The 26,777-nt window shown below is 40.9% G+C and overlaps 1 protein-coding gene, 1 non-coding gene and 1 pseudogene across 2 annotated transcripts in view; 2 read left to right on the top strand and 1 right to left on the bottom strand.

The window, feature by feature from the left end:
* Positions 1-1,308: 1,308 nt before the first annotated feature.
* On the bottom strand, positions 1,309-5,599 carry LOC136163779 (annexin A5-like; annotated as a pseudogene).
* Positions 4,907-5,013, top strand: LOC136165644 (U6 spliceosomal RNA). Its single transcript, XR_010662649.1, has one exon. It is a non-coding gene; the product is annotated as a U6 spliceosomal RNA (small nuclear RNA).
* Positions 5,600-5,812: 213 nt separating the features above from the next.
* The window catches only part of PPP6C (protein phosphatase 6 catalytic subunit), a 37,431-nt gene continuing 16,466 nt past the window's right edge, over positions 5,813-26,777 (top strand). The window contains exon 1 of the mRNA XM_065928459.1: positions 5,813-6,031. Within this exon, the coding sequence (XP_065784531.1) occupies positions 5,957-6,031 (75 nt within the window). The 5' untranslated portion in view covers positions 5,813-5,956. The remainder of the gene's footprint in view (positions 6,032-26,777) is intronic.

Raw genomic sequence — 26,777 nt, forward strand, 5'->3', positions numbered from 1 at the left:
CCTCTGAGGTCTAGGTTCTTCATGTCTAAAATGGAAATAGTAAATTATCTATCTCAAAGAGGGAGTAATTGAGAGGGTTTAATAGTACAGGTGAAAGACCAACTTGGTAAATCTTTTTGCTACTTGAATCTGTAACAGACATTTATTTATTTATTTACTGGCCACTCTTTGTGGTATGCAGGATCTTAGTTCCCTGACCAGGGACTGAACCGATGCCGCCTGCATTGGAAACATGGACTCTTAACCACTGGATTGCTAGGGAAGTCCTTCCAACAAAAATTTATTGACAAAACAAAATTTGCAGTCTGCAGCTCTCTCTACAGCTCACATATCTATTCCAAACTCCTAGGGCCTTTGTGAGTTCCCTTATTAATGGAAGAATTTCCGCTGACTGCTAAAGGAGTTTCCTGCTCTCCTTCAGGAAAGAAAACTAAAGGCCAGGTTGGCTCTGCCATATGTCCCTGTGCATCTAGACGGAGATTTCTGCTCACAGCTGCAAATTGCTCTGATGTTCCTTGTGTCTTTGAGAGAAATCCATTTCAAGGTGCCATGCTGGAGTTGCGCATAAACAAGAAAAATTGGAAGAGGTTTGTGGGCAAAATAGCAACCAGTTTTCTTTTTATTATTGGAGTATAACTGCTTTACAATGTTTTGTTAGTTTTTGCTGCACAACAGAGTGAATCAGCTATTAATATATGTTTACATATATCCCCTTTCTCTTGAGCCTCCCTCCCACCCTGCTACAACCAGTTTTCATTGTGGGACCTGTGCTTTCAGACTAGAAATTACATTTCAGAAAGTGTTGGAAAGAACTTTTTTTTTTTGGAAAGAACTTTTGAGATCTATTTGTAAACTGGAAGTTGAGGCCCAGAGAAGTTAAAATGACTAACCCACTGAAATGGCAGAAGCAGGAGCCTAGATCTCCTGTTTTGTGCAAGGAAGACTAAGAACATATTCCAGTCAGCAAGCTCTGTACACTATCTCTGTCGCAAACCACCCAGTGTATCTGTCAACTCTTCTAAGAACTCATCCAACAATGAGAATGTCAAGAGTGAGTTTCTCTGAATGAGGTGAGTCTGCCGGGAGGGAGCTTCTACTTGCCAGACAGTTTGGTAATGTGAGGACTGCCTCTTATTTTCACTGGAAGGGGATACCACTTGGCTTCATTACCTACCTGTTCATTGACTTATCAACAAGGGAAGCAATGAGGCTTGTGACACCTTCCTTTCAAGCACTTTTATTGTTTTAAAGATGTTCGTATCTATCTCCCTATTTTTCTCCCTTCCCAATTCTGAGAAGATACCTTGCTTTTTTTTTTTTCAGGAAGACGGAAATGTTTATTATTCATTAATCTTTTGATTGCAACTACCATAATTTTTTAGGTTTAACTTGGTAGCAAACTTGATTAATAACACTTCCAGGAGTTCACAATTTCAAGGCTAAGGTTCCGATTAAGGTAATATGGTTATCAATTTAATATAAATGAAGCTTTTTAAAAAGGGTGAAAGCAGTCTGCCTCTTATACGGAAATATAAATGATCCAGACTTTAGTCCTAGTAACGTAAGTACGCTTTAGTGCTACAACAGTTAAAGAGAAAGATCTTAAGATCAGAAGGAGCACCGCTACGTTCTTCTACAACGTGTGTGTTCTGGCCACGGCATGCTAGCGTGAGTAAGGCGGTGTGCGCAGCACGGGCGTGCAGGGTGCGGTGAGCTGCGCTGCAGGAAGGCAGGGGTGCGGGGCGGACACGGCGCGGGCCGGCTCCCCAGGCTCCCGTCAGTCATCTTCGCCTCCACGGAGCAGCAGGAGGGCTTTCTTATAGTCCCCAGACGTGTCCCCCTTAATCATGGAATACAGAGAGGTGGCAAAATTCTTCCTAAACTCCTTCCTAATGTTATACAGATCAATCTCACTTCTGGAAACCACAACTCTGATGAGGGTACGCTCATCTGTTCCAGCTCCCTTCATAGCATAGTAGAGGGTTTCTGCAAGGTAGGCAGGTATACTGCGAATGGATTTCACAACAGCAAGGAGAAGATGTTCCAAATTGCCAGAAGTCTCTCGGTCAATGGTTTCTTCAATTTGAAACCCTGATATAGTCATGTATTTGTCACTCTTCTCAAATGAGATACACTTCGTGTTCCAAAGATGGTAATAAGCTTTTCTTCATCTGTTCCCCATTTAAGTTCTCCAGCCTGGAACAAAGCCTGAGCATTTTGTTCAACCTGTGCTTCATCAATTCCAGCGTCAGGGTCTCTATTAGCCTGAAGGATCGCCCACCACATCATCTTCCAGGCTCGGGCCATATTCTTCTTCATAAGCTTGTTTTATGGCTCTCAATCCTTCAGGGGTCCTTGAAGCAATAATTTCTGTCAGGACTTTTTCATTTGCCCCAGCTCCCTTAAGAGCATGCTTCAGTTCATAGGCATCATAAAGCCGAGAGGGTTTCATCAGAACCACGATTAAGTTTTCACATTTTCCAGTCAGTTCTGATTTCAGGTCATCCAGAAGGCCCCTAAAAGCCACAGCAATCTCCGGGCGCTGAGCATTACTGCGGGATGTCAACAGAGTCAGGATGCTCCCCTCACCCGTGCCCAAGCCTTTCATGGCCTTCCGGAGAGTTCCTGCATCAGCCCGCCCATCGAATCCAGGGAAGTCAGTCACGGTGCCTCTGAGAACCTGTGCCACGGCGCCTGTCCAGGTCAGGAGAAGGTGAGCGACGCGCGACCGGACCCGAACTGCGGGGAACGCGGCGGGGCGCGCAGGGCCGGCGAGGCTGAGCGGAGGACGCCGCGGCAGCTGCTTGCTGGCGGCTCCAGGCCGAAACCTTGTTTTAAATTTTTTAAAAAAATATTTATTTATTTGCCAGTGCTGAGTCTTCATTGCGGTATGCGGGAACTAGTTCCTCGACCAGAGGACCAGAGATTGAACCTGGGCCCCCTGCCCTGGGAGGGTGAAGTCTTAGCCCCGGGAGTACCAGGGAAGTTCCTGAGGAGAAATCTTGAATAGGATTAATTCCCAGTTACTGAGATTCAAAGATGAAAAGTGAACTGTCAGTTTTTTCAAAGAGGACTGTAAAACAACAACAACAACAACAACAACAAAACCCCTCAAACAACAATAACATCCTTTTCTCTTTGGGGATTTTTTTTTTTTCCTTCAAAAAACTCTGAGCTTATTATCTCTATACTCCTCACCCAAAGTCGTCGTCTTCTTTTTTTTTTAATGTTTATTTATTTGGCTGTACCAGGTCTTAGTTGCAGCATGCAGGATCTTCTATTTTCGTCATGGCATGCAGGAGCTTTAGTTGCAGCATGCGAATCTTAGTTGTGGTGTGTGGAATCTGGTTCTCTAACCAGGGATGGAACCAGGGCCCCTGCATTAGGAGTGAAGAGTCTTAGTCACTGGACCACCAGGAAGTCCCCTGCTTCAAGTCTTATATGTTACCTCTTCAGAAAGACCTTCTCTGCTCAGCCAATATTCAGAGCTAACACCTTGCACTCACTGTACACAACATTGTTTTAAACCCTTTCTGTATACCAACTCTATTAAACTTCACTACAAGCCTAGAAGATAAGTATTCTTTTTTCCCCCACATATTGAGGGGGAAGGTAAGTATTCTTATTCACTCCCTATGAAGCAAGCACTGTTATTATCTCCTCACTGGGACTGAGAAAACTGGAGCACAGAAAGGATAGATAACTTTGCCACAGTCACACAGGGAGTATTAGAACCTGGGTTTGAACTCTAGCCATTCAGTGCTAGAGTCTGCACACGTGATGTCCATGTGTTGCCAACATAACGTAGGCCTCTTCTACTCCATTTTTTTTTTCACTCGTGGCACCCCAATTTCCCCCTTTTTACCATGAATTATACTTTGCAATTAATTCTTGCTCATTTATTTTTGTTATTAGAATGTATTACCCATAGGGCAGGAATCTTATATGTATCATTTATATCATAGGTGTGTGCGTGCTAAGTTGCTTCAGTTGTGTATAACTCTGGGACCCTATGGAGTGTAGCCTGCCACGCTCCTCTATCCATGGATTCTCCAGGCAAGAATACTAGAGTGGCTTGCCATGCCCTTCTCCACAGTCATAGGTACTATATAACTGTTGATTGACTAAATGAAGAAATGTATGCTTGTGGGTGCCATTCTGCAAAAAACTTTTAAGGATTAATTTTACTCTGAAACAATTTCATACTTACAGAACAGTTACAAGAATAATACAAAGAACTTCACCCAGATACCTCAATAAAATTTAGCCAGATGTCATCTAAATACACTTTAGGGCCAGAAGATGGATCCAGGATTACTTGAACAACAAATATTTATGGAGCACCTGCTACTATTGGGTTATAGAAGTGTCTCCTAACTGGTCTTTCAGCTTCAGTTATTGCCTCCTACAGTCAGAGTGATCCTTTTAAAACAAGTTAGATCGTTACTTCTCTGCTCAAAATTCTGCAATAATTCCTCATTGCATGAAAAGTAAAAAATCAGTGTTCTTTTCTCTCATCTCCTCTCCTATTCCTCTCACCTTGATCCAACCACACTAAATCTTCTTGACATTTCCCTAAGATTCTAGACATGCTCTTTTTTTTTTCTTTGTAGAGCCTCTGCATCAGCTGTCTTTGTAATTTTTCTTAAGTAACTACAGAGCTATCTCATCTGCCTCTTTGTTGGTTCCTAAACATGTATCACTACATCTCCCTTACTCTGCTGTTTTTTCCCCCCTAGCAGTTGCCACTTTCTAATATACTCTACAGTTATTTTCTATGGTTATTGTTTATGTTCTGTCTCCTTTACTAGAATATAGATACAGGATGAGGATATCTTTGTCTATTTTGTTTGCTGGATACCCCAAGCACCTACAGGGTACCTTGCACATAAGAAGTGTTCAGTTAGTGCTGGCTTCTGCAGCACATATACTAAAATTGGAACTATACAGAGAAGATTAGCATGGCCCCTGAGCAAGGATGACACGCAAATTCGTGAAGCTTTCCATATTTTGTGGATAAAATGATCTCTATGTGATGTGACTGGAAAAGTCTTTGTACTTAATTAAAGATAATACCAAGTGATTAATAAAAACAACAACAACAAAAAGTGTTCAGTTAATAGCTGTTGAGTGAAGGAATGTTGATAGTGCCAGGTCCTGATTTAGGTGTTGAGGGTACAATAAAGAAACTCTCAGCCCTCCTGGGCCACCCAGACCTATTCTTGGCTCCCCCGCCTATTCCCTGTGAGAGCTGGACAAGTTACGTAACCTCTCTGAGTCTTCCTTTCCTATCGAGTGTTATTTAGATTAGCAGAAAAACAGCATCTGTATAGCATTTGGCATAAGAAGAGTTTAAACACTTGTTTCCTTTCTTTCCAGGCTGGAAATTTGGTAGCCTGACATCTCTGCCAAAGGTTTATTTAGGCAAGGTTTTCATACTGCCTTGGAAACCGTGCAAATAGGTTAATCTCTGGCCAGGCTTACCCGATTTTTAACTGAAGATATTCTGGCGAAGAGAATGCTTAAAAGAGTAGGAGTGAGAAACCAGGGAATGGCTAACGTCACCTGCTTTGCCATTTTGCTTCGTAAAAGCCTCCCTGGGTCCCCAAAGAGGTGAAAGTCAAGATGAAGAAAAGGAAAGGAAAAGAGGAGCAGCTAACTACTACAGAAAACTACAAATCCCAGCACTCCCTGCGGCAGATAACTACGGGTCTCAGCAGGTTCCGCGCCCCGGACCTAGGGGACCTCTGGGGGGCCTGCAGCCTGGGTTCAGCGGGAGAGGGCGTGGGGCGTGTCGAGGCAGTGGGGAAAATCGGGTCAAGCTAGACGTCGCTGCGCAGACGCCTCTCACGGGCCGGACGTGACGTAGGGAGGGTTCCGGCTTCGGCCTCCGCCGCTGCCGCCGCTAGTACCGCCGCGGATACCGCCGCCGCCGTCGGGGCTTCTTATTTCTAAAATGGCGCCCCTGGACTTGGACAAGTACGTGGAGATAGCGCGGCTATGCAAATACCTACCGGAGAACGACTTGAAGGTAAGCCCGGCCGGGGCGGGAGCGCTGCTTTCGGGGCTCGCCCCTTCCGGCAGTGGGGCGCCCGCCGGCCCGCCCTTCCTCTCTCCGCGGGACCCCCCGGCGGCATCCCGTCCCATCGGGGTGGAGGGCCTAACGCGATGCGAGGCGACCGGGTCAGACTTGGTGTCACACGGAGGGCGGGGGGAGCCCGAGACCCCCGAATGCTGTCCCGGTTCTCTCGGCGGGGATCCCGAGGGATGTCGCGGCTTCTGCCCCCGGGTTTCCCCCTCAGCTCTCACGGCTTTGCTTGCAAGGCACCTCTCGTTTTACCCCGATCTCGGCTCTCGCGGCCCGAGGTCATCCCCTCCAGGGACGGTGACGGGAGCGCGGGGTGGCCGGCGTCTGACAGGAGATGTCGCCGGCTCCCGGAACGCGGCCCCAGTGTGTTCAGGTGCCTGAGGAATCGGTATGGGAAGGGGTAGGTGGGGGTCCGAGCGGTCTGGTGGTGATGGGAGAATGTCAAGTCGTCCCTCTTTCCCGAGCGCTTCTCCCAGTTACTTTCTGAGAGTGTTGGTTTTCTCCTACTAATTCCAGTATGGACCCGTTTTCGAGTACATCGTTGGGTTATAGTTTAAGTGGATAAAATAGGGGGCTGTCAATAAATACAAATACTTTACTGTCAAGTCCACCCTCCCCCCGAAATCTCTTCTTAGCTCAAGATTGCATTTTCTCAGCTTTCCAAGGGAGGAGAGTTGTTCCTTGTACTGCCGAGTCCAAGTAACAGTAAACCTCTGTTTGAGTAAAGGAATGAATGTAAGAATAAAGGAATATAAGTCTTTGGGCTACTGCTCTTTTTGACAAGTGTTTCTTTGCGTTTGTTAAAACCACTTCTTAGGCCACTAGCAGTCTTTAGCGGTTACTGCTAGAGCCTGTTTTTTTGTTCATTTAAGTTGATTTGTTGTGTGCTAAGTGGGTAAACTGTTGATAGTTTTGAGTTTCTTTTATTTTTTAAGCTGTGAGATTTTTTTTTTCATTTGTTTTTATTAGTTGGAGGCTAATTACTTTACAATATTGTAGTGGTTTTTGCATTTTACATTGACATGAATCAGCCATGGATTTACATGTGTTCCCCATCCAGATCCCCGCTCCCGCCTCCCTCCCCATCCCATCCCTCTGGGTCTTCCCAGTGCACCAGCCCTGAGCACTTGTCTCATGCATCCAACCCTGGGCTGGTGGTCTGTTTCACCCTTGATAGTATACTTGTTTCAATGCTATTCTCTCAGAACATCCCACCCTCTCCTTCTGCCACAGAGTCCCAAAAGTCTGTTCTGTACATCTGTGTCTCTTTTTGTGTTTTGCGTATAGGGTTATCGTTACCATCTTTTAAAATATATATGCGTTAGTATACTGTATTGGTGTTTATCTTTCTGGCTTACTTCACTCTGTATAATGGGCTCCAGTTTCATCCATCTCATTAGAACTGATTCAAATGAATTCTTTTTAATGGCTGAGTAATATTCCATGGTGTATATGTACCACAGCTTCCTTATCCATTCGTCTCCTGATGGGCATCTAGGTTGCTTCCATGTCCTGGCTATTATAAACAGTGCTGCGATGAACATTGGGGTGCACGTGTCTCTTTCAGATCTGGTTTCCTCGGTGTGTATGCCCAGGAGTGGGATTGCTGGATCATAAGGCAGTTCTAATTCCAGTTTTTTTAAGAAATCTCCACACTGTTCTCCATAGTGGTTGTACTACTTTGCATTCCCACCAACAGTGTAAGAGGGTTCCCTTTTCTCCACACCCTCTCCAGCATTTATTGCTTGTAGACTTTTGGATAGCAGCCATCCTGACTGGCGTGTAATGGTACCTCATTGAGGTTTTGATTTGCATTTCTCTGATAATGAGTGATGTTGAGCATCTTTTCATGTGTTTGTTAGCCATCTGTATGTCTTGTTTGGAGAAATGTCTGTTTAATTCTTTGGCCCATTTTTTGATTGGGTCATTTATTTTTCTGGAATTGAGCTGCAGGAGTTGCTTGTATATTTTTGAGATTAATCCTTTGTCTGTTGCTTCGTTTGCATTATTTTCTCCCATTCTGAAGGCTGTCTTTTCTCCTTGCTTATAGTTTCCTTTGTTGTGCAAAAGCTTTTAAGTTTAATTAGGTCCCATTGGTTTATTTTTTAAGCTGTGAGTTTAAAACAGTTTATCTTTGTGAGTTTTCTTCTCTGAAGGAAGATACTACCTCCCCCCCTCCCATTTTTGGCACAGGGAGTTGGTATTTAACATCTGTTAACAGTATGCAAAATGCTTGAGGCCACAGGAGCTGTTGTGAATATAACTTATTTGTACTTAGATGTTAATTATATGTGCTATTTGATAGGGGTGTCATTCTTGTCCATTTCCCCCGTTTGTAGCAGGGTAATTTAATTAAAACGGAGACAAAGCCAGTAATAATAGAAATGTAACTTTTATTCTCTTTTTTTTAAAGTTATTTTTATTTATTTGTTTGGCTGTGCCATGTCTTAGTTGCAGCATGTGAGGTCTTTAGTTGTGGCATACAAACTGCTAGTTGTGGCATGTGGATCTAGTTCCTTGGCTAGGGATTGAACCCAGGCTCCTGCACTGGGAGCCACTGTATTACTAGGGAAGTTCCTAACTTTCATGCTCTTGTGACAGTAGTTTTGAAGCTTCTTTCTGCTGTATGACTTTTTAGGAAACAGAATTTTTCCTAAGGAAAAAAAAGAAGAAAAACAACCCAACATTACGGCCCAGTTCATTAGAAAACTAACCAGTTGTCTTTTAGTAGCATTGTTAATTCCATTGGTGAAGTTGACTTCTGCGTGTCAGTAAATTGAAGTGGCGTTTTCTGTTCTTTAGCAGTTTTAATCTTTGTAATGAGTAAAGTATTGCTTATTATAAAACATATCTTGATATTGGGTGTTGAAATGATAGGAAAGATAGATCAGCTGAGTTTTCTTTAGACCTCTTTGTTTTATAAACATCAGATTTCCTTCCCAGCCTAAAATAATATATTTGTTAAGCCATTTCATTTCCCTTTGCAGCACAATGGGACTGTACTTAGCGTGCATCTGTTTCCTAGTAAATCCCTCCCCCGAATACTAGAAAAAAAAGAATTCTAAATTTTTGTATGTAAGTAGAGGCTTTTCTTCTTTGTCTTGAAAATATTTTTATCAGATTAGTTTTCTTGTGCTGCATCTCTGGTGTATTTAAAGAAATTTAATTCTGTTTCTCCCTCTTGGCATGAAGTGCAAACTAAAATTAGGTGGGCCAAGAAAGTATTCCAGGAGCATTTCTTCTGAGACTTTAAAGCCAAAATAAAATATTCTATCAAAGGAAGAAAAGAAATCATTCGGGCCACTTAATGATCATTATGGAAAAGTTTTGTTCTGGTAGGAAAATAGAAATTTACCTGTGTTTTGAATTGACTGGAAGTTGGAGATACTAAATAAAATAATAAATGCATAGGATGTTCTATATCTAATCATGATCTCTCTGTATCTACCTTGGAAGTGGTCAGATCACTAGTCCTGGATCAAAAGTACATAACTGTTTTAAGAAATAAGGATGATACGTGAAAGTGTGTGGACCACAGGGTAACCTTTCTTTAAAAAGAGTTTATGTGATTCTCACCCACTATAAAGATTTCAGAGAGGATTATAGAAGACACAGATTCCATATCTGGCCAAGTGGAAGAAGGAATGATAAAAGACAGGCTTACTGAATACTTAACACTTAAGTATTTTGGCATGAGAGAGGATCTGTAAAATGGAGATTGTCTGATCTCTCTGACAGTTCTTAAAGGTGCCATGTAAGTAAAGAAATGGCACACCTAGTTGGCATTCAGTTTTTTCTTTTTTTACTGAAGAACTGAAGACGATTTCTGTGGTCGGAGTTGGGAGAATCCTAGTGTCTGCGTCAGACATACAACACAGGAATAGTAACCACTTCTATGGATTAATAATTTAATGCAATCTTTTTTGGAGCTCACTTTTATGTTTACTCTGAGCCATCTGTTTTTCATGTAAGACCACCTGCTATGCAAAGTTGTACCTCTGTTTGAAATGCCTCCATAAAGCCTCAGAGAATCCTCTCTTGCTTTTTTCTGAGATTTGATGAAGAATCTTTTGCACCTCCTTGTTCGGCCTCTGTCTAATTTAATAGATTCTCATATGTGGTAGTCATGATCTTTCTAGGCTTGAAGCCTGTTAGTCTTGCCACTCACCTTATTGCCTGTCTTATTGATCATTCTGTTTACCTGAGTTATTTGGTTTTGCATATTATCTTTTCAACTATTGCAAGGAAAACTAAACACAGTACAGCAGTTAGGGATAGACCATGGCTTTGTATAGGGCTAAAATAGTGTTTTCAAGACTCTTTCTGATAATGCTTGGCATTTTATCTTGTCTTTTTGGCCATAGAATCACATTCTCTCGGATCTTCTGAACATAGTCATAGTCTGTGGTAGTGCTGTCTAATAGAAAGAAAATGCTCATAAATGTGAGCCTCAGATTATATTTACATTTTTAAAAGTAAAAAGATACCGGTGAAATCCATTTTTAGTAGTATTTTATTTAATGCAATTTCAACATGTGATTAATATAAAATAACTAGTGTAATATCTTTTTTGTATTAAGTCTATGAAATGTGATATATATTTTACATTTATGTTAATAGCACATCCCAATTTGGATCAGCCACATTTCAGGTGCTCAGTAGCTACATGTGGCAGCAGGTTTCCTGTGGGAGTTCTAATGACTCCCCAGCCCCTTTTCTAGAATTTCAGAACTGAGAGAGTCAGTGTTTACCTAGTTCTGTATCCTCACTTCGCTGATGAGAAACTGAGCTTCATAGAGTTCATGATCTGCCTGAGGCTGTCCAACTAATAAGGAATTAAGTTTGAAAGCCTCTTTGTGCAGAGCTCTTTCTGATATAGTTAATAACCTTTTTAGGGTGGCAAATAGCATATTTTTCTAAATACTGTATGTCTTCCACGTCATCACCTTCTTTTACCTTCCATTCTGAACACACTGGGGTGCTCTCTTCTGACCATATGCCTTGTGCTTCCCTGCATCTTTGCTTCTGCTGAGTCTCTTTCTTTCACTTACTTGTTTAATACTTACATAGCACAGATGTTAAATTATTTAATACTGTGTGAATTGGTATTAATATTTGCCCCAGTTTACAGACAGGTAACTCAAACACAGACAAATTAAGTAACTTTTCAAATCATATAGCTAGTAATAAGTGGAGGAGCAGGGATGCAAACCTAGGCAGCCTGGCACTAGGGTTCACGTCCATAACTACCACTTATGCTTCTTTTATACAATACCCTTTAATGCCCCTTTATTTTATTTTGAAAAATGTTTTTTTAGCCTCGTCACGTGGCTTGTGGCATCTTAGTTCTCTCACCAGAGGTTGAACCGGGTCCACAGCAGTAAGGCAGCCGAGTCCCAACCGCTGGACCGCCAGGGAATTCCCCTCCATGCCCCTTTTAGCTCTAGCTCAGATGTCACTTTCTCCGTGCAGGGCTCTTGGATTCCGCAGTCAGAATTATTGGTAATGGTTAGAATTTACATAGCTACTTAGTTTTCAGAGCACCGTCCTGTCCATTCTACCACTGTGATAGAACAGATATCAGAGCCAGGACTTGATAAGGTTTACATGATTTTTGCCCCAGTGACTCAGCAGAGTACATACCTGATTTTATTTGCTATTAAGAATTTCCATTCTGGAATTTCCTGGCTCAGTGCTTTCACTGACAGGGTCTGGGTTCAGTCCCTGGCTGGGGAACTCAGATCCTGCAAGCCACTTGGCAAGGCCAGAAAAAAGAAATTCCATTCTTTTTCTATACTGACCTTTGCCCCATAGCACTTTTTGTTCCATTTTACTACCACTTATATGGTTCCGTCTTGTATAGTAGTAAGTATGCCTGTCTTCACTATTAGGCTACAAGCTTTTTGAAGGGCCAGGATCATATTTATTTTGGTATTCTCCACAGCCTTAAACACTACCTTGTATATATTGCTTTACAACAAACATTTCTTTAAATGTCCCCTTGTGTCAAATATTGTTCTCTGTGGGTTCTTGAGAGAGAATTTGGCACTTCTCTCTGTCTTTGAGGGGCTCTCGGTATAGTAAAGGAGATAGAAAGGTAAACAAGTGATCACTGCAGTGTGTGGTCGTGAGAAAATAGAGAGCCGTCCATCATATCAGAGAACATAGAAGCAGCAGCATCTAACTCTCAAGCCACAGATAGTTTCACCAAAGGAGGAGCAATGAGAGAATGAGCTGTTTTTTCAGGTAGACAAAAAAGGAAGGAAAGAACAAGCAGCAGAAGAAATACCGTGTACCGTGGTATAGTTTAATCCCCAAGAACACAACTTGATGTAGTTTGGAATGGCTGGAGGTGGTGCAGTGAAGACAGGCAGAGGCCAAATCATGGAAGACTAGGCTGATACACATGGATTTTTATCTTTTAGATGGATAAACAGTTGCAAAAGTGGTTTTTTTTTTTTTTTTTTTTTTAGTATTTGTTTACTTATTTGGCTCTGCTGTGTCTTAGTTGTAGCATATGGGATCTAGTTCCCTGACCAGGGATTGAACCCGGGTCCCTTGCATTGGGAGCACGAAGTCTTAGCCACTGGGCCACCAGGCAAGTCCCTTGAAATGTTTTTATATTTTAGGGAAAAACAAATAATCATACTATGACTTTGTGCTATCTTTTAAAAGATGGCTAACTAAAAAAGTAAAGTAGATTGAAAGAAAACCGTTCGAAGGATACACTATTGTATGTAGTAGGAATGTGACAGAATCAAAGATGATATCTGAATGGAATTTAGGAAACACTACATAGACAACAACCATAGAGGAGTGTCCTTGAAAGGTTTTTGAAGGGGACAGTGACAGATTTTAGAAATACTCTGGCAGCATTGTGGACTTTGGATTGGAATGAGACAAAAATGTCATCAAAGCAGTAGACCAGGTGACATGAGAGCTTTTGAAGTAAGCCAGCATCAAGTGGTTGTGGTATTTAAAAGGACGTGAAGAAGGTGTAATAGGACCTATTGACAGAGTGTATATCTGGGTAATGAGAGAGAGAGAGGAGTTCGGGGTAATCTCTTAGTTTCTGGCATGGATTACTTAGTAAATACGATACCTGGATTAAGGAATGCAAGGGAATTTGGTTTGGGCCATACTGCATTGGAGATGCTGCCAAGCCAAGACACTGAGTTAGAAATGTTGAGAAGACTGTTGGATCAGTTATGTAGCAGGTATTAATTGATTGCCAAATGTGTTGCAGACATTGTTCTAATGTATTAAACTCACGAGAAAGGTCTAGATCTGTGGTTCCTAATTGGAGGTGATAGCGCCCCCCACAAGAGGATATTTGGCATTGTCTGAAGACATTTTTAGCTTTTCACAGCTGGGGTTGCTGTGGCTATCTAGTGGGTGTGGGGGCCAGATGTCGCTCACTTAGTTACTCAGTCGTGCCCGACTCTGCGACCCCATGGACTGCAGCACGCCAGGCTTTCCTGTCCATCACCCGCTCCCCGGAGCGTGCTCAAACTCATGTGCATCTAGTCGGTGATGCCATCCAACCATCTCATCTGTCGTCCCTGTTTCTTCCCGCCTTCAATCCTTCCCAGCATCAGGGTCTTTTCCAGTGAGTCAGTTCTTCACATCAGGTGGCCAAAGTATTGGAGTTTCAGCTTCAGCATCAGTTATCCAGTGAATATTCAGGATTGATTTCCTTGAGGGTTGACTGGTTTGATCTCCTTGCTGTCTAAGGGACTCCGAAGTGTCTTCTCTAACACCACAGTTCAAAAGCATCAATTCTTCTGCACTCAGCTTTCTTTATAGTCCACCTCTCACATCCATACATGACTACTGGAAAAATCATAGCTTTGACTAGGTGGATCTTTGTCGGCAAAGTAGTATCTCAGCTTTTTAATATGCTGTCTAGGTTGGTTATAGCTTTTCTTCCAAGGAGCAAGCATTTTTTGAGTGATTTTGGAGCCCAAGAAATAAGTCTGTCACTGTTTCCATTGTTTCCCCATCTATTTGCCATGAAGTGATGGGACTGGATGCCATGATCTTCGTTTTTTGAATGTTGAGTTTTAAGCCAACTTTTTCACTCTCCTCTTTCACTTTCTTCAAGAGGCTCTTCAGTTCCTCTTTGCTTGCTGCCATAAGGGTGGTGTCATCTGCATATCTGAGGTTATTGATATTTCTCCCGGCCTTGATTCTAGCTTATACTTCATCCAGCCCGGCATTTCACATGATGTATTCTGCATATAAGTTGAATAAGCAGTGACAGTATACAGCCTTGATATACTCCTTTCCCAATTTGGAAGCAGTCTGTTGTTCCATGTCTGGTTCTAACTATTGCTTCTTGACCTGCATACAGATTTCTCAGGAGGCAGGTCAGGTGGTCTGGTATTCCCATCTCTTTTAGAATTTTCCACAGTTTGTTGTGATCCACACAGTCAAAGGCTTTGGCATAGTCAATAAAGCTGAAGTAGATGTTTTTCTGGAATTCTCTTGCTCTTTTGATGATCCAATGGATGTTGGCAATTTGATCGTTAGTTCCTTTGCCTTTTCTAAATCCAGCTTGAAAATCTGGAAGTTCTTGGTTCATGTACTGTTGAAGCCTAGCTTGGAGAATTTTGAGCATTACTTTGCTAGCGTGTGAAATGAGTGCAATTGTGCGGTAGTTTGAACATTCTTTGGCATTGCCTTTCTTTGGGATTGGAATGAAAACTGACCTTTTCCAGTCCTGTGGCCACTGCTGAGTTTTCCAAATTTGCTGATGTACTGAGTGCAGCACTTTCACAGCATCATCTTTTAGGATTTGAAATAGCTCAACTGGAATTCCATCACCTCCACTAGCTTTGTTCATAGTGATGCTTCCTGAGGCCCTCTTGACTTCACACTCCAGGATGTCCAGCTCTAGGTGAGTGATCACACAATCATGGTTATCTGGGTCATTAAGATCATTTTTAGTTCTTCTGTGTATTCTTGCCATCTCTTCTTAATATCTTGTGCTTCTGTTAGGTCCATATTGTTTTTGTCCTTCACTGTGCCCATCTTTGCATGAAATGTTCCCTTGGTATCTGATTTTCTTGAAGAGATCTGTAGTCTCCCGTTCTATTGTTTTCCTCTGTTCTTTGCATTGATCACCGAGGAAGGCTTTATTTATTTATTTATTTTTGAGGGAAGCGTTCTTATCTCTCCTTCATATTCTTTGGAACTCTGCATTCAGATGGGTTTATCTTTCCTTTTCTCCTTTGCCTTTCGCTTCTCTTGTTTTCTCAGCTATTTGTAAGGCCTCCTCAGACAACCATTTTACCTTTTCCCATTTCTTTTTCTTGGGGATGGTTTTGATCACTGCCTCCTGTACAATGTCATGAACCTCCGTCCATAGTTTTTCAGGCACTCTATCAGATCTAATTCCTTGAATCTATTTGTCACTTCCACTGTATATTCGTAAGGGGTTTGATTTAGGTCATACCCGAATGGTCTAGTGGTTTTCCCTATTTTCTTCAATTTAAGCCTCAATTTGGCAGTAAGGAGTTCATGATCTGAGCCACAGTCTGCTCCTGGTCTTGTTTTTGCTGACTGTATAGAGCTTCTCCATCTTCGGTTGAAAGAATTTAATCAGTCTGATTTTGGTATTGACTATCTGGGAATGTCCTTGTGTAGAGTTTTCTCTTGTGTTGTTGGAAGAGGGTGTGACCAGTGCTTTCTCTTGGCAGAACTCTGTTAGCCTTTGTCCTGCTTCATTTTGTAGTCAAAGGATAAACTTGCCTGTTACTCCCAGTGTCTGTTGACTTCCTACTTTTGCATTCCAATCCCCTATAATGAAGAGCACATCTTTTTTTGATGTTAGTTCTAGAAGGTCTTGTAGGTCTTCATAGAACTATTCAGCTTCAGCTTTTGGCATTATTGGTTGGGGCATAGACTTGGATTACTGTGATATTGAATGATTTGCCTTGGAAACGAACAGAGATCATTTTGTCGTTTTTGAGATTGCACCCAAGCTCTGCATTTTTACTCTTGTTGACTGTGAGGGCTGCTGCATTTCTTCTAAGGGATTCTTGCCCACAGTAGTAGATATAATGGTCATCTGAATTAAATTCACCCATTCTGGTTCATTTTAGTTCACCGATTCCTAAAATATTGATGTTCATTCTTGCCATCTTCTGTTTGACCACTTCCAATTTACCTTGATTCATGAACCTAACATTCCAGGTTCCTATGCAGTGTTGCTCTTTACAGCATTGGCCTTTATTTCCGTCACATTTCACATACACATCGGGGTAGTGTTTTCACTTTGGCTCTATCTCTTTATTCTTTCTGGGGCTACTTCTCCACTCTTCTCTAGTAGCATATTTGGCATCTCCTAACCTGGGGAGTTCATCTTTCAGTGTCATATCTTTTTGCCTTCTCATACTGTTCATGAGGTTCTGAAGGCAAGAATACTGAAGTGGTTTGCCATTCCCTTCCCCAGTGGACCACATTTTGTCAGAACTCTGCACCATGGCCCGTCTGTCCTGGGTGGCCCTACGCAGCCTGGCAGGACAGCAGACCCCCACAGCAAAGAATTACCAGTAGTGCCATGGTTGAGAAGCTCTGATATTTACTGAAGATATAGATATTTCCTTATGGATTGTAAGAGTGTGGATGTCATTATCATCTTGGATTCCCACTCTTCATTCCCAGTGATTTGTATTCTAGTAGAGACTCTATTCAAAGGCTGTGTAAACTATAGTCTTAGATTTTTATTTCTTAAGAAATTTTATAAATCCCAGTATGTAAAAGTAAATAAAGGAAATAGTATGTTTTATATAACAAGATCAGCTAAACAAAGAATTACAAAAATTTAAAACCTAGTATATTTGAGGGAACAAGAGGGAACAGGGAGACAGAAGCAGAGAATGGAATGGATCTGTAAACAGGCATCTTGAGGAAAAGGTAGAGGACGAAGAAAAGGTCTCCTAAGAATAGGCCCATAAACCTCTAGTTATTATTATTTTTTTGGCTGTACCTTGCATTACAGCAGACTTTCCTGAGCAGGGATGGAACCCGTGCCCCCCGCAGTGGAAGTGCAGACTCCCAACCACTGGACTCCCAGGGAAGTCCCAACCTCTACTTTTTCAGGGATTAGGAATTAATTAGTCATCGTGGGGAGAAATGGATAGTTTGCCCTAAATTTGGGGTAAGATTAAGAATGCCTCAGTGACTGTTTGGGACAGTAAAAGAGAAACCAGGCTTCCTACAAACCAAGCAGCAAAACAGATCTGTGAAGGACTTTGGAGGAGCTTGTCCATGGCACGGCTGGGCTCTATGAGGCCACTGTGTGTGTCGTTGACTGACATATGTAGAATTTGTACTGAGATTTCACAGACTACTTGTTTTTATGTGTGCTTGACATGAATTTGTAAGCTGCTGCTGAACTGGAGAGATGCGAGGCATGGCTTTGGCTTAGAGGCTCAGTGCCCTAAATCCCCAGTTGGGATGCAGAAGTAGCAGTTATAGGAGACAGCTGTTGCTTTACTCAAGTTAGCGTGCCTGGCCTCGGGTTGAAGATGCTGCCTAAGTAGTTTACACGGTTCCCGGGACACTCACTGACTTTTAAGATTGGCAGGGTTTCACGGTGATGCTCTTTAGCTTATGGTTTGCTGTTACTCTCAGATCAGCGCTGGTGGGTATGGGCTGGTCACCAGAGGTGACTTGCAGTTCAGGAGGCACTATGGGTCAGGAGAGCCAGTCATTTTGGGGTGCAAATTCTGGCACATTCAGAATGGGAGCTGTGGAGTCCCTCATGAACCTGTGCTGTGATTAGTTTCAGAATGTTAGATGAGAACTCACTTTGTTCTAAAAAAGATACAGAGTGCTTTACAAAGAAGCATTCAGTATAGCAAGATAAGTTATTTTTAGAATAAGTAGAAAAATGAGACAGAGAAAATAAACATAGGAAACCAAGATGGGGCCAGTTGTAAAAGTAAGAAAAGTACATGTTAAATAAAAGCTATGATGACCAAGTTACTTCTTTGAGATTAGGACTTAAACTTTCTAGGAGCCTACAGAAAGATGGAAACTGATCAATTAAAAAAATTTACAGAGTCTGTAAGATGATAAAAAGTAATCTCAGGGAAATCGCATCTATTCCTGATAGAAGCAGCAATGGGACATTCCTCCCCAGTCCTCCTTGAAGGCAGCTATTTAATCACAATACCCTATGCACCTTGTTTATAGTCCACACAGTGACAACCTCAGTAGGGGCTGTTTCCTGGTCCTTTACTGCATATAGGTTGATGGCATGACATTAAAGTACAATTTGGGAAAAAGCAATGGAGGAAGGAAGCAGTGTAACGCAGGGTGAGGACAGGCCTCTCTAGAGGACAGTCTGGCTTAATTCACCAAGTTTATAAGTAGGTTGGTTTGTTTGGGTAACATTTTAATATCTGCCCTTTCAAGGGACGTATGGGTTCTCAGGTGGCTCAGTGGTGTAGAACCCGCCTGCAATGCAGGAGACATGGGTTCCATCCCTGGGTCAGGAAGATCCCTTGGAGAAGGAAATGGCAACTTGCTCCAGTATTCTTGTCTGGGAAATCCCATGGACAGAGGAACCTGGTAGGCTAGAGTCCATGGGGTCATGAAGAGTGGGACATGACTTAGCAACTAAACAACAACAACAAAAGCTATATTATGTGTGGGCTTTGACCTTCGCTTCTGGAAAGCACCATATGACCCAGCAATCCCACTCCTAGGCACATACCCTGAGGAAACCAAAATTGATAAAGACACATGTATCCCATTGTTCATTGCAGCACCATTTATGATAGCTAGAACATGAAAACAACCTAGATGTCCATCGACAGATGAATGGATAAAGTAAGTTGTGGTACATACACACAATGGAATATTAGTCAACCATAAAAAGGAACACATTTGAGTCAGTTCTAATAAGGTGGATAAACCTAGAGCCTCTTATACAGAGTGAAGTAAGCCAGAAAGAGAAATATAGATATTGTATACTCATGCATATATACAGAATCTAGAAAAATGGTACTGGAGAATTTATTTGCAGGGCAGCAGTGGAGAAACAGACATAGAGTATAGACTTATGGACATGGGGAGAGGGGAGGAGAGGGTGAGATGTAAGGAAAGAGTAACTTGGAAACTTCCATTACTATATGTGAAATAGATAGCCAGCGGGAATTTGCTGGATGGCTCAGGAAGCTCAAACAGGATCTCTGTAGCCACCTAGAGGGGTGGGATGGGGCGGGAGATGGGTGGGAGGTTCAAAAGGGAGGGGATATATGTGTACTGATATCTCCTCTGATTCATGTTGAGGTTCGACAGAAAACAAAATTCTGTAAAGCGGTTATCCTTTAATTAAAAAAGAAATTTAAAAAATGTATAGTTTCAGAAACTACATTTGAAAGTATAAATTGCTTCTCTACCAGGCTGACTTAGAAGAAGTAGTGCTCTTTACCCTGACTGGCCGAGAAGGGAGGCTGAGGGGGGAAGGCTGTAGAAGTGTAGGCCAGGCGTGGCTTGTTTGTTCTTTGGAACCATCCTTAAGCTCGGCGGAAGTGAGTTAGGGTTTAAAAAAGTGCAAAATGTAAACTTTGGGAGCTAATTACCAATAGTGAGAAATTATACAGCACAAGTCTACTGGATTAAAAGAGAAATAGGTTGCTGTACAACATTGATCTTTTGAGACTGGAAGGACAGCTACTCTATCCACAAGAAGTAGATTTGAGTGGTTAAGATCAAGGTGGTAATTATTATCTTTAAATAGGTAGTATATATTGCTAATTAAAAATAATAGCTTTATGAGACATAATTTACATAAAATTTTTAAAGTATATAACTCAGTGGGGTTTTTTTCCTAATGGGTTTTAGTATATTTACAGAGTTGTGCAACCATTGCCATAATCAATGTTAGAACATTGTTATCACCCCACAGAGAAACTATACCCATTGATAGAAATTCCCCATTTCCCCTTACCTCAAACCTCAGCCGTAAGCAGCCACTTATCTATTCTATATCTTTTTTGTTTGTTTTTAAAGTTTATTTATATATGTATATTTTTTTGTCACTTTTTTTTTTAAATCAAAAGATAATTGCTTTACAGAATTTTGTGGTTTTCTGTCATAGGTCAACAAGAATCAGCCATAGGTACACCCACGTTCCTTCCCTCCCTCTCTTCCTTCACTTCCCTCCCCTCTGATGAATTTACCTTTTCTAGACATTTCAGGTAAATTGAATCATATATTATGTGGCCTTTTGTGACTGGCTCATTTAGCATATTTTCAAGATTCATCTATGTGGTAACATGTATCTATACTTTATTTCTTTCTGTGGCTGAATGATGTTTCATTTTATGGATATACCACATTTTCTTAATCCATTCATCTGTTGATAGACTTGAGTTATTTCCCCCTTTTGACTACGGTGAATAATGCTGCAGTGAACATTGATGTATAAGTGTCTGTTCGAGTCCCCTCTTTCAGTTCTTCTGGGTGTGTACCCAGAGTGGAATTGCTGGGTCACATGGTAATTCTGTGTTGAGTGTCTGAGGAACTGCCAGACACTTTTCCAAAGTGGTTGTACCATTTTATATTCCTACCAGCAATGTGTAAGGGTTCCAGTTTCTTCACATCTTTGCCAACACTTGTTATTTTTTGTCTTTAAAAAATTATAGCCATCCTAGTATGTGTAAAGTGGTATCCCATTCTTTAAAAAAAGTTTTATTTATTTTTGTTTATTTGACTGCATTAGGTCTTAGTTGCAGCATGTGGGGTCTAGTTCCTTGACCAGGAATTGAACCCAGGCGCCCTGCATTGGGAGTGCAGAGTCTTAGCTACTGGACCACCAGGGAAGTCCCCTCATTTTGGTTTTGATTTATATTTATTTTCCTTATGACTAGTGATATTGACTATCCATGTGGCTATTGGCCATTTGTATTTCTTCTTTGGAAGTATATCCAAGTTCTTTGGCCATTTAAAAAATCTGTTTATTTACTTGGGTGCCCCTGGGTCTTAGTTGTGGCACACAAGATCCTTGATCTTCACTGCAGCATGCTGGATCTTTTGTTGTGGCATGTGGTATCTACTTCCCTGACCAGGGATGGAACCTGGGGCTCTTGCATTGGGAGCACAGTCTTTTCTACTGGACCACCAGGAAAGTTGCTTCCTATTTTTTAAGTTAGGATGTCTTTTTGTTGTTGAGTTGTAGGAGTTCTTTATATATTCTGGATATTAAACTCCTATCAGATAAATGATTTCCAAATATTTTCTCCTATTCTACAGGTTATCTTTTAACTTTCTTGATAATGTCCTTTGATGCACAAAATTTTTTTATTTTGATGAAGTTTATTTTTTCTTTTATTGCTCATGCTTAAATCCAGGATCATAAAGATTTATCCCTATGTTTTTTTCTAAGAGTTTAATAGTTTTTAGCATTTATATTTAGGTCATTGATCCATTTTGAGTTAATTTTTGTATATGATGTGAGGTAGGGGTCCAGCTTCATTCTTTTGTGGAAATCCAGTTGACTTAGCACCCTCTGATGAAAAGATTGTTCTTCCTGATGACATATTTTTAACAATTTTTTTGTATAGATAATACATTCATATGGTTCCAGACTTAAACAGTATAAAAGGCTATAAAAGTTACATCTTCCTCCCATTCTTGTCTCCTACCACCCAGTCACCCAGTTCCCTTCCTTATTTTGGATAGCCAGTATTAAGATTCTTATGGATCCTTTCAGAAACAACAGTTTAGGTATGGCAAGTAAATATAAGCAAGTGTGTGTTTTTATGTGTGTGTATACTACATATATTTTGCTTTAATAAAAGAGGTAGCATATATGTTATTCTGCAGTTTTTCAATTAAGGCTGTTTTCTAGTTTCAAAATAACATTAAGGTTTTTGCAAAAGAAATGCAGAATCCACAGGAAAATATGAAGAATAACCTACAATATACCTGTTTCCTTCCACCAAGAATAAAATTTTTTCACACTTAAAAAATTTTTTTTATCCTGTTTTAAAAAAATATTTATTTTATTTATTTAGCTGTGCCAGGTCTTAGTTGCAGCACGCTGGGTCTTCTTTAGCTGTGGCATGCAGAATCCTAGTTGCGGCATGTGGGATCTGGTTCTCTGACCAGGGATCAAACCTGGGTCCACCACATTGGGAGCACGGAGTCTTAGCCACTGGACCACCAGGAAAGTCCCTTTTGGGCTTTTTTAAAAAGTGAAATAAATAAAGATGAAGGTGGAATTCCTTTTGTTTGACATCTCCAGCAACTGCTGTTTTGGGTTTGATATATATTCTTCTAACTCATATTTTATAATTCAGAGTATGCTTTTATGTCGTAGATTTTTGTTGTTGTTGTTGTTGTTGTAAATTTTGTATATGACTCTCTGTATGTAAAGCTCCATAGTGTTTTTTTGCATGCACTGCCTTATTTAATCCTTAGAATATCCCCAGGTTGGTATTTCTGTTGTGGACGAGGAAAGTGAGGCACAGAGAGATCAAGTAACTTAGCAGGGTTACACAGCTAACTAACAGACAGTAAACCAAGTAATAAGTAATACGAGTAGAGCTGATACTTGTTCTGTGGTCTCTTTGACTTCAAAGACTTTAACTTCAAGACTTTAACTTCAAAGCCCTTAACCTCTGAACTGTGCCATGGTATTACTTGTGTATGATGTTCTCCGATTGGTACTTGTTGATTCAGGAATAAAGGAGTTTTCCCTCTCGGCCCTACTCTGTTTCTCCAAAATTTGACCTTCTATCAGCGCTGAACATGGTTGATCACTCCTCTTTTGAAATGTTTTCCTCATAGGAATTCCATAATACCACACTCGCATGGTTTCCATTGTACTTCATCAAGCAGTCTCTTTTGCTGGTTCCCCTACCCCCGCCCCCCAACTTCTGTGGGAAGTATTAGGACTCATGTTTTTTTGAACTTACCCTTTTCTCTGTTTATAAGCAGCCACGTTAGTTGTCTCTTCTTGTCTCATGACTTAGACTGTATATTTTCTGACAGTCTTCAGACTGGTCTCTCTAGTTTGGATACTTTTCCTTGAAAACAGGACTCATTTGATCAGCTGTATAAAGCATGTCTCAGGCACCTTGAAGTCTGATGGGCATCACAGACTTATTGTGTCAAAATCAAGCTCTTACAGCCAAATAGTGGAAACAACCCACATGTCCAGCAACTGATGGATAGATAAGCAAAATGTGATAAACACATACAACGGAATATTATTCAGCTATAAAAAAAGAACAAAGAAATAATGCATGTTACAATGTGACTGAACTTTAAAAACATATATTAAGTGAAAGAAACCAGTCACAAAAGGCCGCATTTCCAGATGTCCAGAATGAACAAATCCAAAGACACGGCAGATGAATTATTGTCTATGGCTGTGGGGTGAGGTTATGGGAATTGGGAGATGCATGCTAATGAGTACATTAGTGATCTTTTTGGGGTGATCAAAATGTTTAAAATTGATTATGATGATGGTTGCTCAACAGCGAATATGCTAAAAACCATTGAATTTTACACAGTAAAGGGGCAAATTTTATGATATGTGATTTATATCTCAATGAAGTTGTTAAAAAGACCCCTCAGATTCCTGGTTCCTCATTACTCAAACCAAACCCAAACAAATGAAAACATTCTACTTACGAAAACATAATTGAGAAGCACTGGGCTTTCTAAAATTAAAACTTTGGTTTGCAAAAGACACTGTCAAGAGAATTAGAAGGTTAACCACGAACTGGGAGAATATATTTGTGAAAGATTTATCTGATAAATTCAACAGTACGAAAACAAACAACCCTATTAAACCTTATCAAAAATGGGCCAAAGACCTGAACAGGTACCTCACCAAAGAAAACATATAGAAGATAGATAAGCATATGAAAAGGTGCTCAATAGCTCAATTTCATATGTCATTAGGGAAATGCAAATTAAAATAACAGGGTCATACTCCTTCACACTTGTGACACTGACTGCACTGACAAAAGCAGAAGCTGTCACTAGTTTTTGAATGGGGATGCAGACTTGAGGAGCCACTCTGGAAGATCTTTTGTCAGTTGGGCTTCCCTGATAGCTCAGTTGGTAAAGAATCTGCCTGCAATGCAGGAGACCCCTGTTTGATACCTGAGTTGGGAAGATCTGCTGGAGAAGGGATAGGCTATCCACTCCTGTATTCTTGGGCTTCGCTGGTAGCTCAGCTGGGAAAGAATCCACCTGCAATGCAGGAGGCCTGAGTTCGACTCCTGCGTTGGGGAGATCCCCTAGAGAAGGGAAAGGCTACCCACTCCAGTATTCTGGCCTGGAGAATTCCATGGAAAAGTCCATGGGGTCACAAAGAGTCAGATGCAACTGAGTGAGTTTTACTTTCACTTTACCAGGCTCAACACCCTTACCATATGTTGTAGCAGTCTTGCTGCTTGGTGTTTATCCAAATGGACTGAACATGTCCACCACAAAACCTATACACAGATGTTTATTCATAATACACATTTATAACATACAGGCATTATTCATAATTGCTCAAATTTGATAACAACCAAGGTATCATTCATTAGATGAATGGTTACACTGGTACGTTGAGACAATGGAATGTTAATCAGCTCTAAGAAGAAATGATCAAGCCATGAAAAGACAGGAAGGAAGCTTAATTGCATATTACTTTGTGAAAGATGCCAACCTGAAAAGGCAACATAGGTACGATTCCAACTACATGACATTCTAGTGAAGGCAAAACTATGGTGATAGTGAAAAGATCAGTTTCCATCTTTTCCCTATACCTTGCCCTACACATCTCTTCCATCTAGATGCTCATTTGTATCCTTTTATCACGTCCTTTAATAAGCTGATGAATGCAAGTGCTTCCCTGAGTTATGCGAGCTGCTCTAGCAAATATTCAAACTCACGGAAGAGGTCTTTGGAACCTCTGATCTATAGCTGATTGGTTAAAAGTGCAGTTGATATAACCTGGGCTTGCAGCTGGTGTCTGAAATGTGTAAGTTGGTGGGGGAGTTGAGAGGGGCAGTCTTGTGGGACTGAGCTCTTAACCTGAGAGATCTGACACTATCTCTAATAAATAGTGTCAAGAGTTGGGTTAAATTGTAGGATACCCAACTGATGTTACAGAGAATTGCATATTGTAGGGAGAGGAAAAAACCTCCATACATTTGGTGACCAGAAGTGTCAGAAATATGAGTGTTCTGAGTAACTAGTAAAGGAGACATGTAAGACAGATTCACGCAGTAGGGAAGAACTGAGATTTTCCCTACATGGGGAGGAAAAAGCTGAGTGTTTTTTTTTAAACAAATGTAAAATGAAACTGAAGGACTTTTCATCAGGATCTTTTCCTGTTATGAATAATGAATGGATTTTATGTCAGGACCAAGGACTGTTTATTGAAGCCTGTGAGGTTTGTAGAAAATTCAGCACAAGGAAGAGCTTGCTACTCTAGGGCCAGAAGGACTCCAGGCCAAAAGGAAGATCTTTCCTTTGCGGTGCTATTTGAAGGTCAGAACTTATCCTAGAGTAAGAATGACTCTTTTATTTTGAACATTTCTAAACAGCTTGGTTTCCCCTCATTTTCTTTTGGGGGGCCTCTTTTCTTACTCCTCCTCCCTCCTTCCATTGTGGCTGCTCTCTGGTGCTTACCTGTGTATAACGTATTGTGGCTATAACTGTTAAAGTGTGTCTCTGCTATATTTAAGTAAGTTTTGGCTTTTAGATTCCATAATTAATGTTTAGAATCATTTCATTATGCTTGTGTAGTTTAATTTGTCCTTTCTTGGCTGACCTTCTTAAAATCTAATTTTATGAGATTTTAATTTTAATATAGCCTCTGACTAGTATAACTTGTCTCAGATGGAAGGAGGTTTCCCCTCCAGTTCTCTTTACACAGCAGACTGTACCCTTTCTTCTCCAGAGAACTATTGTGAGAATTGTTTTCCTTCTGTGAAATCTTTTGGTTTGAGTACTTTCAGAGGACAAATATTTTTAAAATGCAAACATTTAGAGCTCTTTTCGAAAGGTAGAGTGAGTCTTTAATTTTAGATTTATATTTTATAGTTAATTCTAGTTAACCTTTTTATTTTGAAATAATCACAGATTTATATGCATTTTTCAGAAAGAATGCCAAAAGATCCCTTGTACCCTGTTTCCAGTGGGTTTTTTTTTTTTTTTTTAATTATTTATATATTTGGCTGTGCAGTTTTTAGTTGTGGCATGTGAACTCTTAGTTGCAGCATGTGGGATCCAGTTCCCTGACCAGGGATTGAACCCAGGCACCTGCACCGTGCGTTGGGAGCTCAGAGTCCCAGCCCTTGGACCACCAGGAGGTCTCCCTTTATCCAGTTTTCCCTGGTAGTAACACCTTGTAGAACAGATATCACAACCAAGATATTGACATTGATACACCCCAGGATCTTGTTCTCCAGTTTTACTTGTACTTATTTGTGTATCTAGTTCTTTGCAGTCTTATTATATCTATAGTCTCATGTATCCAATACCACAGTTAAGACACAGTTCCATCACCCCAAGGAGTCCACATGCTGTCCTTTTTATAACCGTACTTATTTCCCTCCTGTTGCTCCTAACTCCTAGACCCTTGGCAGTCAACCAGTTTGGTCTCTATTTCTGTAAATTTTTTAATTTCAAGAATGTTATATAAATGGAGTCATACAGTATG

This window comes from Muntiacus reevesi, chromosome 3 (assembly GCF_963930625.1).
Source record: "Muntiacus reevesi chromosome 3, mMunRee1.1, whole genome shotgun sequence".
Classification (NCBI taxonomy): domain Eukaryota; kingdom Metazoa; phylum Chordata; class Mammalia; order Artiodactyla; family Cervidae; genus Muntiacus; species Muntiacus reevesi.